The 18525-nt window shown below is 40.2% G+C and overlaps 1 protein-coding gene across 1 annotated transcript; it reads left to right on the top strand.

Annotated features, from left to right (window-relative positions):
• The first annotated feature begins 445 nt into the window (after positions 1 to 445).
• On the top strand, positions 446 to 7364 carry LOC311065085 (GTPase IMAP family member 8-like). Its single transcript, XM_084085295.1, has 8 exons — positions 446 to 775; positions 951 to 1637; positions 2804 to 2922; positions 3836 to 4517; positions 5251 to 5435; positions 5845 to 5916; positions 6527 to 6601; positions 6806 to 7364. The coding sequence occupies exons 1-8, from the start codon at positions 487 to 489 to the stop codon at positions 6851 to 6853; spliced, it is 2157 nt and encodes a 718-aa protein (XP_083941421.1). The 5' UTR covers positions 446 to 486; the 3' UTR covers positions 6854 to 7364.
• The last annotated feature ends 11161 nt before the right edge of the window (positions 7365 to 18525 follow it).

The raw sequence follows: 18525 nt of genomic DNA, 5'->3' as shown, positions 1-18525 counted from the left end.
ACGAAACTCACCGGCAAAGGCCCAGAGACTGGGCCTATTGCGTTGAATCCGCCAGTAGTCTTCTTCTCGGTGGCTGGGGTGAAGTTCTCCTTAGTACTAGACAGCTGTCAGCCTAGCAGCCGGCTAGCGCCCGGTAGGCTAGCTGTCAAACTAGCCCCAGGGCTAATGCCGGTATCACACAGTCAGCAGCACACAACTACATATAAAAGCTTGATCTGTGTATCCGAATGGTTGTTAAATTAAAGTGAACAGATCAGTCCAGACATGACTGGTAAAAAAGTGTCTAAAAATTGTAATTGCTATAAAAAGGATTGCTTTAAAATGAGCTGCCGACAGAGCGACAACGAACGCTCTGCTCTGCACCGTGACATGCGACTGCTCTGCGAATTTTTTTGCAGAGCAGTCGTACAGGAGCATTTGAGTCTCCTCAGTGACAGAGTGTGGAAACACACTATTGTGGCGTTCACTGTAGCTGATAAAAAAAACATGAGACCTGATTTCATTAGATCTAACCCTGACTTAAGATCTCTTACTGAGAAATGTGAAGGGCGCTTCCATGTTCTTAACATCACTGACAGAGGAGATGGAAGTCAGATCACAGAGCTGCTGGAGAAGATAGATCAGATGGTGACTAGTAATGCTAGTAATGGTTGTCACTATGAGACAGAAGAACGCTTCTCAGAGGAACTGAAAGAGATGGAGAGGACTATCAGAAGAAGAGCAGAAACAAGGGCAAATGCTCGGAAACAAACAACTAGACTTCCAAAACATATTGGTATGTTATTTTTTACTGTGACACAAAGTAATATATAAAGTTACTTTTCAGTGTATTTTACGCGCGCACACACACACACACACACACACACACACACACACACACACACACACACACACACACAGTATATGGGGGCATTGTAGCTTTGTTCCTTAAACAATGTTTTCTCTGGCAGGAGTGACTGGCCTCAGGATTGTGTTGTTGGGAAAGGAGGGCTCTGGGGAGAGTTCAGCAGGAAACACCATTCTGGGAGGAAGTGTTTTTAAAGCTGGAGGTCAGAGGTCAGTGCAGTGTGAGGTCAGAGATGGTGAAGTAGCAGGGAGACGTGTGACAGTGGTGGACTCACCAGGCTGGGTCTACAACAGTCCACTACAGGACACCTCAGAGATGGACAAACTGGAGATCCAGAACAGTGTGTGTCTCTGTCCTCCTGGACCACATGCTGCTCTTCTGATAGTTCCTCTTGATGAAGCATTCACCAAAGCACAGAGAGTAGCATTAGAGGAGCACATGACACTTCTGCCACAGAGACTCTGGAATCACGCTATGGTACTGTTCACCTACGGAGACAGACGCATTGAGCAGCACATTGAGGCTGAAGGGGAAGACCTCCGCTGGCTTGTTGACAAGTGTGGGAACAGGTATCATGTCTTCAACAATCAGAAGAGAGATGACACTCAGGTCACAGAGCTGCTCGTGAAGATAGATGAGATGGTGGAAGAAAACAGAGGTGGACACCATGAAGTTGATGGAGATTTTTCAGAGAAGTTGTCAGAGAGGAAGAGGAAAACAGAGGAACACGCCCAGACCGTCATGACCAGGACACAGAGACAGAGAGCTGCTCTGAAAGCTCTGTTTGAAGGTCAGTGTGGCAGTGATTTCCTTATATTCATGTATTTATTTATATCTAATGGGTGTATTATAATGTAAGTTGCTGAGCACATTCATGCCCCTCAGAGGATGTCCCCTATTGGTGACCCCATGGCCTTTTCTCTAGAGCAACCCTCAAGCCAAAATGTCAACTTTGCACATTAAATATCTCATAAACTAATAGACAGATTCCTGGACGAACCCTATAGATTTGTGTGACCCCATGACATTTACTTCAGTGAATTTTTGCCATCATTTACAGTCCTTGGGTGTAAGGAGTACAACGGCCTCTATTTTTTTAGCATTATTCATATCGTTGCAGTCAGGCAGAAACCTTGTATCTCCTTATTTCAATATTTTTTCATAAAATAATGCCCTAGTTTTTCATACTATAGTGTCACAAAAGTAGCAAAAATAGCCGATCTACAAGCTCACAACAAGTTGAATCGGGATGCATTGTGAGCTTGTAGATCTTCTATTTTTGATTGTTGTTTTGAAAATGATTATTAAAAAGGAACGATTTTGAACATAGAAGATTCCACCCGACAACAATGACATGTGAGACATTATGCTGATGGAATGACATAGCGATCAGTGTATTAATGCTCAGCACATTTACATAACTGATCTCATGATAACATACTGTATATCATGAGTGATACATTAGTACAGCTCTGTGGTCAGTTCAGTCAGAATGTTTTATAAATAAAAATGAACTAGTCCATACCCGTCCAGGGATATGAGCAGCAAAAGCATGTGCAGTTTGGTTTATGCGCTGTGCAGAGACAGTATATCAGGGATGGAAAGTGTCTTTGTACTTCGTACCTGCAACAGTTCCAACACAACACGCGCGCGTCCCGTCGCCGCATCATTAAAACCTAACATAGCCTATTTGCAATGTTACAAGTTAGGTGCTTAATAATTCACTCATTTAATTGTACTTAAGTACAGTACTTGAGTACAGTACTTGAGTAAATGTATTTAGTTACTTTACACCACTGAGGATAAAGCTGAATGTGAATCCAGGTCCTAAACAGTCACATCAGTGTTCATTGTACTGTATATACTGTATATAATAATGAATAGAAGTGAATGTGTGAATCCAAGTCCTAAACAGTCATATCAGTGTTCAGTGAACTAATGTATAGTTTGTTCCAGGAGAACATCAGAGTGTTCCAGATGTCAGGCTGATGTTGGTTGGAGGAGAGCAGTATGGAAGGAGCTTAGCTGGAAACTTCATACTGCAGGAGTATGTGTTTACAGACTCTTTATTGACGGTGAGTAAATACATTTGATGGAAATACATCAATGTAAACACAATAGAAATCACATATACATGTTGTCTGATGATAATGTGACAGTATGTGCTGTCTTTAATGATTGAGAATCATGTGATCAATAAATGGTCAGTGATCAATACAGAATATTCTGTCATTAGATCAGTGGTTCTCAAAGTGGCGTCCGGGACCCCCAAGGGTCCTTGAGGGGGTTTCAAGGGGTCCCCAGCAAAGCTATAGCGTCAAAATGATCAACCACTGTATAAATTGGCTATTTGAAAATAGCCGATCTACAAGATCACAACGTGTCGCGATGCAACGTGTTGTGAGCTTGTAGATCGGCCGGCTATTTTAAAATAAAATCTAGAAAAATCTAGAAAAAATTGGGATATCTTTCAGTTTAACAACTCAAATCTTGTATGGGGGTCCCCGGCACAAAATATTTTCAGATGGGAGTCTGCTGCAAAAGGGGGTCTCCATTAGATCATGGGTGATGGTTGTCTTGATTTACATGCAGTGGTTAAAAGTATGATTGACAGATTTTAACACAATCCAAAAATATAGATTTGTAACATTTCATTCTGTTATATATTCATATTTCACTGTGATCTGTTTATCAAACTGTCACAGATAATGTATCCATAGTAGCACTACACTGAATAAGTATTCACATTCAAGCCAGTATATTTTGGTTCATTTATTCCATATAGTTAATTACTGTTTAATTTGTAGTGGCACTGTTAGACAAAGTAATGGAGAATAATAAACCAATGTGTGTTCGTCTCTGTCAAGCTCAATGTGGAACTACAGTATTTAATAAAGACAGAATAGTAATTTAAATGAAAGTTTTGTTTAAAACCAAGTCACATGTATTCATTATTTTGACTAACATACAGTAAACCTCATATTCCAGGAGTTTAAAACCCAGCCTAAACTGACACAATGTGTCAGGCAACAGAGACGAGTTGCTGAGAGAAAGGTGAGTGTGGTGAACTGTCCAGACTGGTCGACTACACCGCCATCACAGAAGATCAAAGACGTCCTCCTACACGGTGTGACTCTGTGTTCCCCTGGACCCCACGCTGTCCTGGTGACTGTTGATGTCAGGACCAGTTTCTCTGAAGCTGACAGGAGATCAGTGGAGGAACACATGGAGCTGCTGGGGGACAGAGTCTGGAGACACAGTCTGGTTCTGTTTATCTGGGGACGGTGGCTGGGAGAGAGACGTGTTGAGGAGTACATAGAGTCTGAAGGAGAAGCTCTGAGGTGGATCCTGGAGAAATGTGGCTACAGGTACCATGTTCTCCAGTTCTACAACTATGACATTTCAGAAGTGACAGAGCTGATGGAGAAACTAGAAGACATGGTGACGAGGAACAGAGGACACTTCAGGGTGGAACGTGAGACAAGACAGATGACTCCGTCTGAAAGACCGAACAGGAAGCTGACATTAAGAGACAAAGAGGAGCAATGGAGGAGGAGAGAGGAGGAGATGATAGACAGGATGTTGAAGTTTGTGGTGAAGGAGCCAGAAGAACCAACCCTGCCAGCTGTCAGGAGAAGGAACAGCAAAGACATAGGCCATATGCATAGCCGTGAGTATCAATAGAATTGCAATAGTTCTCAGTGGGGCCCAGGGACCCCCAGTGGTCCTTAAAGGGGTTCCAGGGTGTCCCGAGCTAAATGATTGATAGTTAGGAACCAAATTGACCCTTATAGGACTGTAATTCTGAGAGTATACAAATGGAACAAAATGGACCATTATGTTCCATTTGTACACTCTTGGGATCCTTGAAATTAAAAATGTTTAAGAATCACTGTTCTAAAGATTACTGACAAGATAACTCAGATAACTGACAAATATTACCTAGACTTTAATATAAGTTATTTCAGTAACAATCCATGAACTAAAAATGTATTCCTTGTTAATATTTAAATATGCAATTGTGCATTACGATGATGATGATTATTAATGAGCATTAATCATATTGTGATTCATTGATATGTTCCTGAATATTACATTATAGTTCATCACTTCAATAAAAAAGACTTCCAACAATCAAAGAGTTTGATTGTTGGAAGCTCTCAGGCCTACATAAAAAAGGTTGAGTTCGACAACCTTGATGTAGATGGTTGGTGGGCCAGAACATATTACAATTACTATTGACTGTTCACTATATGTATGGCAGAAACTGGAAGGAGGCGGGCTCTAGACATGATTATAAGTAGATAGAAAACACATGAGTTAATATTTAAATATGCAATTGTGCATTACGATGATGATGATTATGATTTGTATTAATGTAAATATCTTGCTGTGTGTTACAGTGAGCGGCGGAACACCATCTGAACCAGGAAGTTCATACCGCTGGTCACCTGCCAAGGTCTCTGATTGGCTGATGAAGAGACATCCTAGACCAATGGTGTCCTCTTCAGGATATGACACCATGAGTGAAGCTCCCAGCCAGACAGAGGCTGATGTGATGTCTGTGATAGATGAAGACGAAACTATGGTTTGATAAACAATTACACTCATCTACTGTGTATTGACTTAATCCATTTTATTATTCTGGTGGAAATGCAAATATGCTAATGTCATTCACCCTCTGCCAAATGGATACATATGTTTTTCTTATCTGGTTGTGTCTACCAGCCAGATGGAGTTACATCCATGTTTGTACATTCTCACAATGTGTCATAATGAATTGAAAGCAAAGCCCATTGACATGTAGCATCTAATTTTCCAGGGCCTCTATCATATAGTGAAGACTTGAATGAATTCAATTCAATCAAAAGTTGACATTTGAACCCCACATTGTAGTAGAGTTCAAGTGGACATTCTTGCCAGATGTTATGAAATGTCAACCAGGTGTTCCTGAGATATTATTGTTTTATTTGTATTCTCTTCATCCCTTCAAACAGGAACACATTATTCTATCAGAGAATCAGGTCCTGGTTGAACAGCTGAAAGCAGAGAAAGAGGAGAAGAGTCTGGTAAATAAACACACAATGTATTTATAGTGTTATCAAATTAAATAAACACAATGCATTTGTAGTTTTATCAAATTAGATAAACACACAATACATTTATAGTTTTATCAAATTAGATAAACACACAGTGCATTTATAGTTTTATCAAATTAAATAAACAGAATGCATTTATAGTTTTATCAAATGAAATAAACACACAATGCATTTATAGTTTTATCAAATTAGATAAAACACACAATGCGTTTATAGTTTTATCAAATTAGATAAAACACACAATGCGTTTATAGTTTTATCAAATTAGATAAACACAATGCATTTATAGTTTTATCAAATGAAATAAACACACAATGTATTTATAGTTTTATCAAACACTGCTTAGTTAGATCATACTAAAAGAGTTTGTATGAAATTGGGCCTAAGTCAAATAAAGAGTGTTTGTGTGGCATCTGTCACTAGAGACATTCGCATCACTGAACACTGGTTGTCCATGACTGCCCTCTGCTGGTGTCAATCTGTCACGACATGAGGGCTCACTAAAACTGAGCCAGTACTGTTCCTGAAACAATATTAACTTACTTACTCATTCTTTCTTTCTTTCTCTTATATGGTGCAGTTGGAGCAGCAGGTGGAGAGTCTGAAGGTGCAGCTGCAGCAGAAAGAGAAGGAACTCATGGAGATGAACACACTGGTGAGAACAATGCATGCACGCACGCACGCACGCGCGCGCACGCACGCACGCACGCACGCACGCACGCACGCACGCACGCACGCACGCACGCACACACACACACACACACACACACACACACACACACACACACGTATTCACGCACGCACGCACACACACACACACACGTCCCTCTCATGTGATGTCCCTGTGTGTCTCCATCAGGTGTCAGTCAGGAGAACAGGTGATGATGCAGCAGAAACTACAGAATGAATCTGAGGAGAACAAACGTCTCTTCATGGAGAAACCACACCAAAAGGAGCAACTCATCCTGTTTGTTTTCATTGTATTTTTTATAAAATAAAAAACAAACTAATAGTAGGTATGTAGGAAATATGAACTCATACACGCACACCGTTCACTTCCGCCCGTCCACAAGCACAGGTCACAGTTTTTGAAATCAGCAAAAAAAAACATTTGAACATTTTCATCGTTTTTTATGGATTATGTTTTTTTATACCTTTATAAGACTCTTATTGTGAAAATGTAACAAAGCCGATCAACCAATGACCGATCATCTGATCTATCGATACGTTATGAGAGGGAGCTCCACTGATCTCGCTCAACCCAGATTAGGCACAAACATGGGGTAAAATGTGTTCTACTGCTGTGCCACCAAAATGTGGAATGCCCTACCAACAAACATCAAAAAGTGTAACTCCTTAACCTCCTTCAAAACCGCCATAAAAGAGCACCTCTCTGCAATTTGTAGACAGGAGCCCCAAGACCCATGTTTACTGTACGTGTACATATATACAGTACATGCATTGCTACTGGCGTTGATTATGTCTTGTTTATTATATTGTAGGTCCTTAAATGTCTTAATGAATTAAATACACAAGACCACAATGGAAACAATCCCATAGGGCTTTTTGTGTTATCTTTTAACAATCATTGTAAACCTCTGTAGAATTGACAAACTGTTAATAAAGTATTCAATCGATCAATCAACGTCAATCAAAACACGTCAAACATTCTCATTGTTTGTAAAGGTAAACGTCATGTAATGGCGTCTACCCACGTTGTGTTCCGTCTTGTGCCGCGTTAATTGTAAAGTATCTGGGTATCACATCTCCATTAGGTTTGTGTTTTGATGTATATACTAATATATTTATTATATTATGTGTATGTGTATATTTGGAGAGTAATTGAACAGCGTTAAAAACGTTTTTGGGGAAATGGTTTCAAACCATGCAGCTGTAAATATATTCATTCAGTAAAACTGTTACTGGTATATGCAAGTCCTATAGTGGTGCTTAGTGTTGACTTCGACTTAATAAACAAAATATTTATTCCTTTTAACTCACTTTATTCACAGTGAACAGGCAGTAGAACTGCAACACCGGTTACCTCCATATTTTCATCTGAACAACAGTGCTCACTGTGCATGCGTTTAACCCCAGTGTGGGTAGTACCGTAAAGTGTACAATAGAGGAGGAGCAACATAAGTTAACAATCTCCCTCTTTTTTCTTTAAAAGAAAAAGGAAAATAAATAATGAATTCAGGCATCCCATAAAACAGATGCACTACTGAAAAGTGCATTTCAAAAAACAAATCAACAAAATAACAAAATACAATCGTCTTATCCAATGCAATCGCCATTTCCCCTTTCTTTTTTTTAAGGGCATAACATTTAGGCTGGATTCCAAAGTCAATCACTAAGTGTTTTCAAGAGCAATAGAGGCGATGCTCCCTTTTTTGTTAGACAGTCAGCACACTGTCCAGAGTAACTTTTTGATTTACTTGCTCTGAATGAGCTCTTTGATTCCGCTTATGTCTAAACAAAGTCTCTTCTCTATGACCTGTTGACTTAAGGGCATCATACAACGTGAGAGCATTTAGTTCAACAGTCCCAGTAGTGAGCTCAGACAAGAGTGTGGCAAGGAAGATTGCATTGTCTATTACATCTGACATGAGTCTCTCCCGCAAGGGTGCTCCACACCACACATCTGATCCTTTTAGATTGCCAACAAAGAGGAGAAAACACCCCCTCTCCCGCATGATGGTGATAAATGTCCCTCCTTGTGTACCTCCATCTGGCAAGTTTCCCAGCGAAGCATCACTGAAAACAATCAAGTTCAAAACATCATTATTACCCAAATGTTGAAATTTCAGAGTAACCTCTTCAGCTTTAAGTTTACGAATCACCTTATTTGCATCATGAATTGACTGAACAGTAGCATTTCTTTTAGAATGGATGCCAAAATACAAAAATCAAACATAACATCAGGTCTGGTCTGCTTTGCAACCCAAAGAATCTGTCCTATTTTTGTTCCCTTTGTATAGCACGTGCTGGTTGCATGTGAATGTATTGCAGGTTTTCAATATAGCTGTGCTGATGCATCTCTATTACACCCTTAACAGTGGCAATATCCATTCCCACATAGCAGAAATTCTCATGTTCCTCACGTCCCACATGGAACGCAGACTTCAGCCGAGGAATCAGTTACAAAGTTGTGTGTGCCTGCCCAAAGAAAATCATCTACATGACATCAAGTACACCTTTAACTTTGGAATGTTTATCTAGCCAATAAAAGACTGCAGGATCCACTTGTGACACTTTACCACCTGTGCCCAGCATGATTTATTTCACTCTATTATACCAATAAAGTGATGCATCAGCTAGACCATACACATTTATTTAATTTCCATAGAACCCCTTTACTGTCTGTTTCTGGGGGTGGATGGACATGAATGTCCCTTGACAACCCCATGCCCTGCAAAAATGCAGATTTAATGTCCATAGAATGGACTTTCCACTGATTTTGACACATCACAGCTAGCAATAACCTTAGGGATTCAGAGGCGCCTTTCCCGTTGACTTGTATACACAGACTGTTTGGGTAATTGTCCTCCTGAGGACAACTCGTCTCTGACAAACAAAACCTCATTTGAATTTGAACCATGTAGTCCCTCCTGCCACCTGGTAGGAAGTCTCTGGATATGCATACTTCTCGAACTTGTTGGGGCGTCAATGCAAAGATGAAATACTTTTCTGGGTGGTACCTCTGAACTTGGCTTGCTCCTAGGCTCGAAGGTTTGATGAGAACATCCAGGACGTCATAGAAAGGGTTGGTGAATCTTTCTGTAGCTGTTGGATATTAAGCTCTTCAAAACCTCTGGCTACAAGTCTGGCTTTGGGCACAATACCCTTTCAGTATTTTCATCGGGTGGAAACACACTTTTGGCCTGCATCTTCAACTTCTTCAAAAACATCATTATTGTTTAGCTGGATCAAATGTCTATTGTTATTACCACATCAGCATCCCTGACTTCTGATTCAATGCTCAGACTATTAACACAGGACAGATCAACTGCCTCTTCTTGACCATGACTTTCATCAGTTTCAAGAAGTTGCAGGTTATACCAATTGTTGTACCCTCCTGTGGCCTTTCCTGCTCTGCATAGAACTTTAGCTCTACATGGAACACTTTCATCTCTTTTCATAAAGGTTGCAGTCTGTCCTGTTTTTAACCCATTAAGACCTGAGGCGATTCAAAACATTTTTTGGAAAAAAATCTAAAACATTTTTTTTTAGAGATTTAAAAAAAAATAGCAGATCTACAAGCTCATAGTGCGGCACTCGGTGTGTGCACACTGCTATTTTTGAATAGCCTAAATAAATCTAAAAGTGACACAGATGCGTTCCAGGTCTTAAAGGGTTAACTTTACATTGGCAGAAAGAACAGTGTTATCATCACAGACAGTGTGCTCCATTTCAGTTTGTGTCACATCCTTTTGAGTCACTAGTGGACGTACCCCTGCTCCCAGTCACTCTCCTGTTCGTTGTCAGTGTCTGTGTCTTGTTCACTATATGAACTACCTGTTGCTCCAGTGCAGGTAGCTTATCAACTAATACAGAGGGAAGGTTAGGATTTTTGACCAAATACCAGTTGATAACCATGAACACTGTGCATACAGTTCATAGCCATAAGAGCCCAGTCTAGGACAGAGTGCCAGTCACATCCGTTTTCCCGTCTCACCGACTTAAGCATCAACTGGCAGAGCTGTCGCTTGTTATCCTCATTGCCCAGACAGAACTTAAAGTCCTGGGCTTTCCTGGTGGCTGGACCTTGCACTATGAACTTCTCCGAAGATCCGCGCCTCAGCCTCTCCTGTGCCTTGATGGAATCAGGCTGGTAGGAGTCAGTGGAGAAAATGAAATTCTTCTTGGCCACCATCTGGTCCAGCATATTCCGCCAAATGTAAGTGCAGCATGGCAGCTTTGTTAATCTTCGCAAAGAACCCATCAGGAGTGCCCAGGGAGTGAGGGACAGGTGAAAGGGAATAGCACATCAGCTCATCAAGATCAAGCGATTCCTCCCGTAAATGTGACTTGACAAGCAGCTGGAAGGCCAGGTTGCTCTGATCCTGGCATTGGATGAGCTGAAACAGGAAAGCATATAGTGCAAGCACTGCACCAGAGCATTAAACTAAACAGGTGCTTCTGGGGGGATATTGTGCAAATTAAAACACAGAAGCATAGAACACACTACAATTACAGCACAGCCATAGAGAGAAGCCAGAATGAACAGGTAGGCAGAGAAGTTTAAATAACCGCCCAGATCAGGAGAAGAGTGCATGTGACTAGTCACCGGTAACCGTCTTCCATGCCGACATCTCGCCACTCCGACTAGTGGCTTCCGCGTGCGGTTAGGGTTAGGGTGAGGGTTAGGTATAGGGTTCGTTAACGTCGGAAAGGCGACATGTCGGAAAGCCGCCATGTAACCCTAGTCACCTGATCAGGTTGGCGCTCTGCTTTGAGTTGCCTGCCTGAACTAGCTCCGCAAGCTGCGCATCATGACTATTGATGAATACCTGAGGACTTGGCAAACTTCATGAAGGTCTCTTCCATGGTCTTGTCTACAGCACTCAGGGCACCAGGAATGAGGGAGCGCGCCACAGCGATGGCTCCTTTCTTCATGGGATCCGTGGCACTAGGATGAGTCAGTTCCAGGTTGGTGAGGAAGACCTCAAACCATACCTGGTACCTGATGAAGTGGGAACAATGCTGTTGCATTAACGCATAATTAATATTTACTTATGTATTTATTTAAATTACCTGTAGTAGTCTTTTTTTTAATAAGTATCTTTATTAGAGTTACGTAGAGTTGACATTTTAACAAGTTGGCAGTTAGACATTTTTTCATTTTCTCCCTTTCCCCAACCCTCCTCCCATATTGTTATGCTGTCATATTTTCCTTTTCAAAAGACAATAAAAAAAATCAATAAACAATAAACAAAACAAACAATAAATAAAATAAAAAAAATATTCACAAGAAAAAATAAATGGACACAAACAAAAATAAACACACAAGATGGATTATCCAGATGCAAACCACGCGCCACAAGCCCATGTAAGCAACATAGAGTCGAAATGCTGTCACAAATTGCCGTCCACCAGTCACACATCCCACCACAGACACACACAGGTCTAGGTCCTCATTGGTCAAAAATAAAATAAAATAAATATATATGACAGTTAGCCCGTTGGATGTACTGTCAGGTTCTCAAAGTAAGTAATAAATGGTTGCCAGCTAGAAAATAACTTTTCTGTTGACCCTCTAGTTGTACATTTAATCTTTTCTAATTTTAAGAAACCCATGACATCTTTAAGCCACATAGCAACAGAAGGAGGGGTTGGGGATTTCCATCCTAACAAAATGATGCGTCTCGCTATCAGTGTGGTAAATGCTACTATATTAGATTTATTTTGTGGTTAGAAGCTGGAAATCTGGTGGAACTCCAAAAATGGCTATCTGGGGTGAAGGCTCCAGACGGACCGAAAGAATAACAGACAAAATGTTCAAGATTTTAGTCCAGAAATGTACCAATTTGGGGCAAGACCAAAACATAAGAGTGTGGTTAGCTGGTGATAGAGCACGGTCACATTTATCATCAATTCCAGGATATATCGTGGCAAGTTTAGATTTGCAGTAATGAAGTCTATGAAAGATTTTAAATTGACAGGATGTTGATGTATTAATCTGATCAATAGCTCCATCCCACCATTCATCAGAAATGGTTTCACCCAGTTCCTGGAGTAGTTCTGACCATCAAATGCGAAGAACAAGTCCGCCATGTCCCCATTACATTTATGGAAAAGCACCAGATTGTTGGTCTTCACGGAATAGAGGAGCATTAAAATGAGCCGCCCGTGGTCCATGACAGACAGCCAGAACATCGCAGTCTTACCAAGATGACCTTTGCAAACTTTGTCTTGGTATGCCAAATAATATCTGATTATATTGAGGGCAGAGTCATCCTGAAGAGCATGGTCGAGGACCATGAGCCTCAGGTGTGAGCTGGACATCCTCCTCCTCGATGAAGCGCTCCAGCAGCAGTCGCTCCAGTGCTTCGCAGACTGTCTTGAAGCAGAAGAGGGCCTTGGCGTATGCCTTTCCACTTAGCACACTCTTCAGGCAGCCACTTGTGGCCAGCTGAGCCTCAAGGAGGATTTCAGCATAGCCTGAACCATGGCACTTTTGATTAGTGACCTTTCCGAGGTAGTTCATGGCAGTGTGGAACTGCCCTAGGAGGACTATGTGGCTCTTGTACTTTTTCGGGAACTTCCAGACAATCGGCAGGGCCTTCATGCACACGCCCAGATCAAAGGTGTTGATCGTGTACTTCTGACCGACCGCAGCTGTGGCTTCCTCAGAATGCCTCAGTAGTTCCTGCACCACCTCCTACTGTGTGATGGGCTGGTTGATTGGCATGTAATAGTCGATAGTCTAGTTATTTTGGGGGGGAACACCAGTGGAAGAGATGAAGCCGCCCGAACTCGGCACCTTCTGCTTTTCATTACTTGAGATCACCCTGAAACCATCATTTCACCATATCAATATAATGCATAAACCAATTTCAATTAATTATACCATGAATTCAAACATATGCATAGGTATTACAAGGAACACCCAAACCTGCTCAGCATCCAAATGTAGTACACTTGAAGACAGACCTTGAACTAGTGGTCATTCTCAGCAGGAGGGATGAAGGACGCATTTTTGCATGGAACTTGGGGCCAACTCTGATGCCAATATTTAGCGGAGGGAGGGTCTCGGGTGCGTCCAGCTTCAGTCGTCGGTCCATGGTCCTGACATATGTAGGAAGTGTCCTCTCCTGACTGCTTGTGGCACCAGGCTTTGTCTCCTGCACCATGAAGCCGCCAGCATTGTTAACTATATTTGAGCCATGGACATTTGTTGTGAATTTGTTGAGGTTGTCCCACTCGTTGTGGAATACCTCATTCCCATCCCCTGTGATGATGGAGGGTGTGAGGTGTGTCGACACTTCATCAATGGCCTTTGCCAGGGCAGTCCCCAGCTCCAACCCAAAATCATATAACTCGCAGTGGCCCAGTTTCCACAGAATGGTTGTCAACTGCTTGCTGCGGTACAAGTGACGGACTGTGGCACATAAAAGTATGTGCTTGGGAAGTTTCCAATCACCATTTGTCACTGCTCTGCACAAGTCCTGACCTTTAGACCAATTTCTGTTTTCGGAATTAGTAGGGTCAAATAGTGCTGGCATTGTCTTTGGGGCTGTTTGGAGTTGGCATTGCCATTTTCAGTAATTTACCTCTTACCCAGTCTGAGAAAAGGGGGGCGGACAGTTCCTGGCAAGCAAATCTGTATTGCCGACAACAGTCCGCCTCCTTTAATTTCTGTTTTCGGAATCAATGGGGTTAAATATTGCTGGCATCGTGTCTTTGTCTTATTTTTATTGCTCCAAGCCATAAGAAAATTCCGTTGTAATGGCATATAGGAGACCTAAAACTTCATTGATTTTTTTTGTTTTATGTGTTCATTGGGTACATTGTTTCTGTAATAAGTTGTTTTCTTGTAATGTGTTTTTGTAATGTATTGCCTTACATTGATTCATAGATAAATGGTTCAAAAGGAAAAACATTAAGTTAACAAATGTAAAACTGCACTGTTTGAATTGTAAATTATTTGTAGAAGACTAAACAGGTGTAGCATTTGGCCCACCTAGTGCCTTAACGTTTATAGGATATGTCTATAGACCACCAAGTGCAAATATGGATGTTCTTAATCAACTGTGTTTAATGTTAGATAGAGTATGTGATCTTGGTCATGAAACACATTTTTAGGTGATATAATTATTGACTGGAACTCGACTAACTGCCCACTTAAAGAGAAGCTTCAATCAACTGCTAGAGCATGTAATTTAATACAGATGGTGGAAAAACCAACACAAGTGTGTATAAGGAAAGATGGTGGTAAAAGTGAAACATGCCTTGATCATAATATTCACAAACTGCAGTTATTTATGTTCTAAAGCATTATCCATACCAGTGGGCTGTACTGATCATAATTTAGTAGTAGCTGTAAGAAAAGCAAAGGCGCCTAAATCAGGACCAAAAATTGTTTATAGGAGATCAATAAAAACATTTAATGAAGAAGTATTTATTGATGATATCAAAAACATATGTTGGAAGAAAGTATTGGACAAGGAAAATCCAGACGATGCACTTCTTAATAAGTCTTTAATACATTAAACGACCTTGCAGGATTATGCAAAGGCTAAAATGTAACTTCGATAGCATGTTATGTGACTGATGCCAGGTCATTGTTGGCCTGGCATCCTATAGTGTGTATAGTTTCAATGCAGGCTGATGATAGGTTCCTGGCTTACGTATGTATTAGTTATCATTAGATTATTGGTTTACTATCTATTACTTTATTATTAAATTACAATTGTTATGCATTTGATGTATTATGTGCATTATGATGTATTATGATGTATTATCTTGTGTCCTTGCTTACTGTACAGTAAATCGCTCTGGATTAAGAGCGTCTGATAAATGCCTACAATGTAAACTGTAAACTGTATTATTTTTACAAGTTATTGAAAAACATGCTCCAATTAGAAAATACACAGTAAGGAATTTGAAATCACCCTGGTTGGACACTGAATTAAGAGAATCAATGAGATTAAGAGATGAAGCAAAACAAGCAGCGTCAGCGATCTTATCAAGTTTTTAGTCTGATTGGCAAATTTAAAAGGGGCTACGAAATTATGTTACAGCTCTACACAAAAAGAAAAAAAAAACAATTATTCTATGAGAACAAAATAAAACATTTGAAACATTATAAAAAGAAAATGTGGAATGTAGTACACGACTAGCCTGGCGTAGACAGACTATATCACTGCGTGGATATGAGTCTGGTGCTTCCATGAGGACGTTTTTTTTTCCAAGGGCCCGCCCCTTGGGGAAAAAAAACGTCCTCATGGAAGATGGCCCTCATCAAAACAATGGCCCTCGACGCAATTGGTTAGACCTACAACCAACTACCAATTACAGTCTCCCATATTCAAATACTGGGCCCTGATTGGTCACACACGTCTTCTGGAGCAAGAAATGGATTCTCTATGGAGCGGTGCCAGACCCAAATCGCAGAGTGTAATTTTTTTTTGCACTCGCAGATTTGTCTGGTCCCAGGCTAGTACATGACATGATGGGCAGAAAACCTAAATCCTGCCCATCTTATCTTGAAGTGGATGGAAAATGTTTGACCAAACCAGTTGAAATTGCCAATTATTTTATTGATTATTTTTATTCTAAGATCAACTGTTTACGGAGCAATATGCAAAATCCCTCAACTACATTAATTAAAAACTCAAAGAATAACAATAACTGTAAATTTAAACTAGCAAAAGTAACCGTTAATGAAGTTGAGTGTCTGCTTAATAAATGTAAAGATAGACCACCAGGGGTTGACAATGTAGATGTTAAATGTTCTCAGTTTGGTTGCCAATTGCATTGCTGTCCCTGTTTGTCATATTGTTAACTTGAGTATTGAGACATCCTTCTGTCCTCAGGCTTGGAAGATAGCTAAAAACTTGCCACTTACAAAAACATACAGCTGCACCATTTTCTGGTACAAATAGTCGCCCTATAAGCTTGTTACCAGCTTTAGGAAAGGGAGAGAATTATTTTTCAACAAATACAACTTTATTTTGATTCAAATGAGTTAAATACAGAATATCAGCATGCCTACAGGCCTGGTCACTCCACTTGCACGACCGTGACACAGATGATTGGCAATGTGAGATTGATAATGGAAGATTGGTGGGGGCTGTTTTACTTGATTTTAGTGCAGTGTTTGATTTGAAATATCATCTTTTGTTATTAGATAATCTTAAACAATATGGTTTCACTGTCACTGCATTACATTGGATGGAGAGTTACTTAAAGGAGTAGTAATACTTATTTTCTATCAATTGCACACCCCATGAAGCCTTGAATTCATGGATTTATTTTTGTTTTTGACACATTCCTGAGCCAATAATTTGATGACCGGGTATATTTCCGGTAGGAGACACAAAGAGTCTACTGTGTGTCTCCTACCGGATACATTAGCATCTTTCCGTCGGTCATCAAATTATTGGCTTAGGAATGCGACCAAAACAAAAATAAATCCATGAATTGAAGGCTTCATGGGGTGTGCAATTGATAGAAAATAAGTACTTTTTTGGGTGAACTACTCCTTTAAGTAACAGAAAGCATACAGTTGTTTTGTTTTTTATGGTAGTTTTTCAAAGGTCAGTCATCTTAATCGTGGAGTTCCTCAGGGAAGTTGCTCAAGGCCCGTATTGTTGTCAATTTTTATAAATGATCTTCCGTTAGTTCTACATAAAATCTCGATGTATGCAGATGACTCGACCATATATGCTGCAGGATTAACTACAGATGAGATAAATACTATTTTAGATAATGAATTAAAGTTAGTAATAGAATGGGTAAAGAGTAATAAACTTGTACTTAATGTTGGTAAGACAAAGTCTATATTAATGGGATCAAAGTATCAGATGATATCTGAACCAAAATTGAACTTAAATATAAACAATATTCCCATTGACCAGGTACAAGAGACAACACTCTTAGGTATTACTTTCAACCACACACAATGTGAAGGGCTGTTTCAGTTACACAAATAATTTCTAAGGGTCAGGACAGGTCTTAAAAGCTTTAGTTCTGTCACAGCTTGATTATTGTTTTGTATTTTGGTCTAGTGCCCCAATGATGGATATGGAGAAATTACAAGTTAAAGCTGCATGCTGTGCATTAAATTGTCCCTACAGAACTGTAAAAGACATGCATGACAGTCTGAGATGGCTGTCTGTTATTCAAAGGTCAACTTATTTTTTTTTAAATGTCATCAGAAACATAAAAGTCACACAATCTCCAGAGATATTATATAAAAAGTTATTAAAACATTGTGCACATCATGAATATCAAACAAGACATGCAATAGATGGAAGGTTTAATTTTCCCAAAGTGATAACTTTGGTATGCAGAAAACGGTTATGTATAGAGCTATTGTAAGGTGGAATTCATTGCCAGGTTATATTATTCAAGCCAATACAAGAGAAGGATTCAAAATGATGGTAAAACAGTATCTTCCAATATTTCATGAACCTAATGATTTGTGGTTAGCCATTATCATTTTATTGACTTGTTTATTGTATTAAAAAAAGAAAAACTGTAAGAGGTATGGGTAACCCTTTTCTCCCTTTGATCATGAAATATACAATATTGTAAAATGTCTGACATGTATTTCTTAACTTTTGTAGGTGGACTATTGCCTGTGTTTGTATCTGTAGCATTGTTGTGTATGATGTGTATTTGGGTGTGACGGACCCCAGGAAGAATAGCCATGCTTAGGCAAGTGCTAATGGGGATCCATAATAAAGTAAAGTAAAGTTACAATGTGAGCACGACGCTGAACCCTTAATTGCTCCCAATGAGCAGGTTGGTGGTTGGTGCCTTGCATGGTTTCCTGCATCGGTGTATGAGTGTGTGTGTGTGTGTGTGTGTGTGTGTGTGTGTGTGTGTGTGTGTGTGTGTGTGTGTGTG

The sequence above is a fragment of the Gymnoscopelus microlampas genome (assembly GCF_963454915.1).
Source record: "Gymnoscopelus microlampas genome assembly, chromosome: 17".
In the NCBI taxonomy this organism is placed as follows: Eukaryota; Metazoa; Chordata; class Actinopteri; order Myctophiformes; family Myctophidae; genus Gymnoscopelus; species Gymnoscopelus microlampas.
The sequence above is the reverse complement of the archived record's forward strand: the minus strand, read 5'-3'. Positions and strand labels throughout refer to the sequence as shown.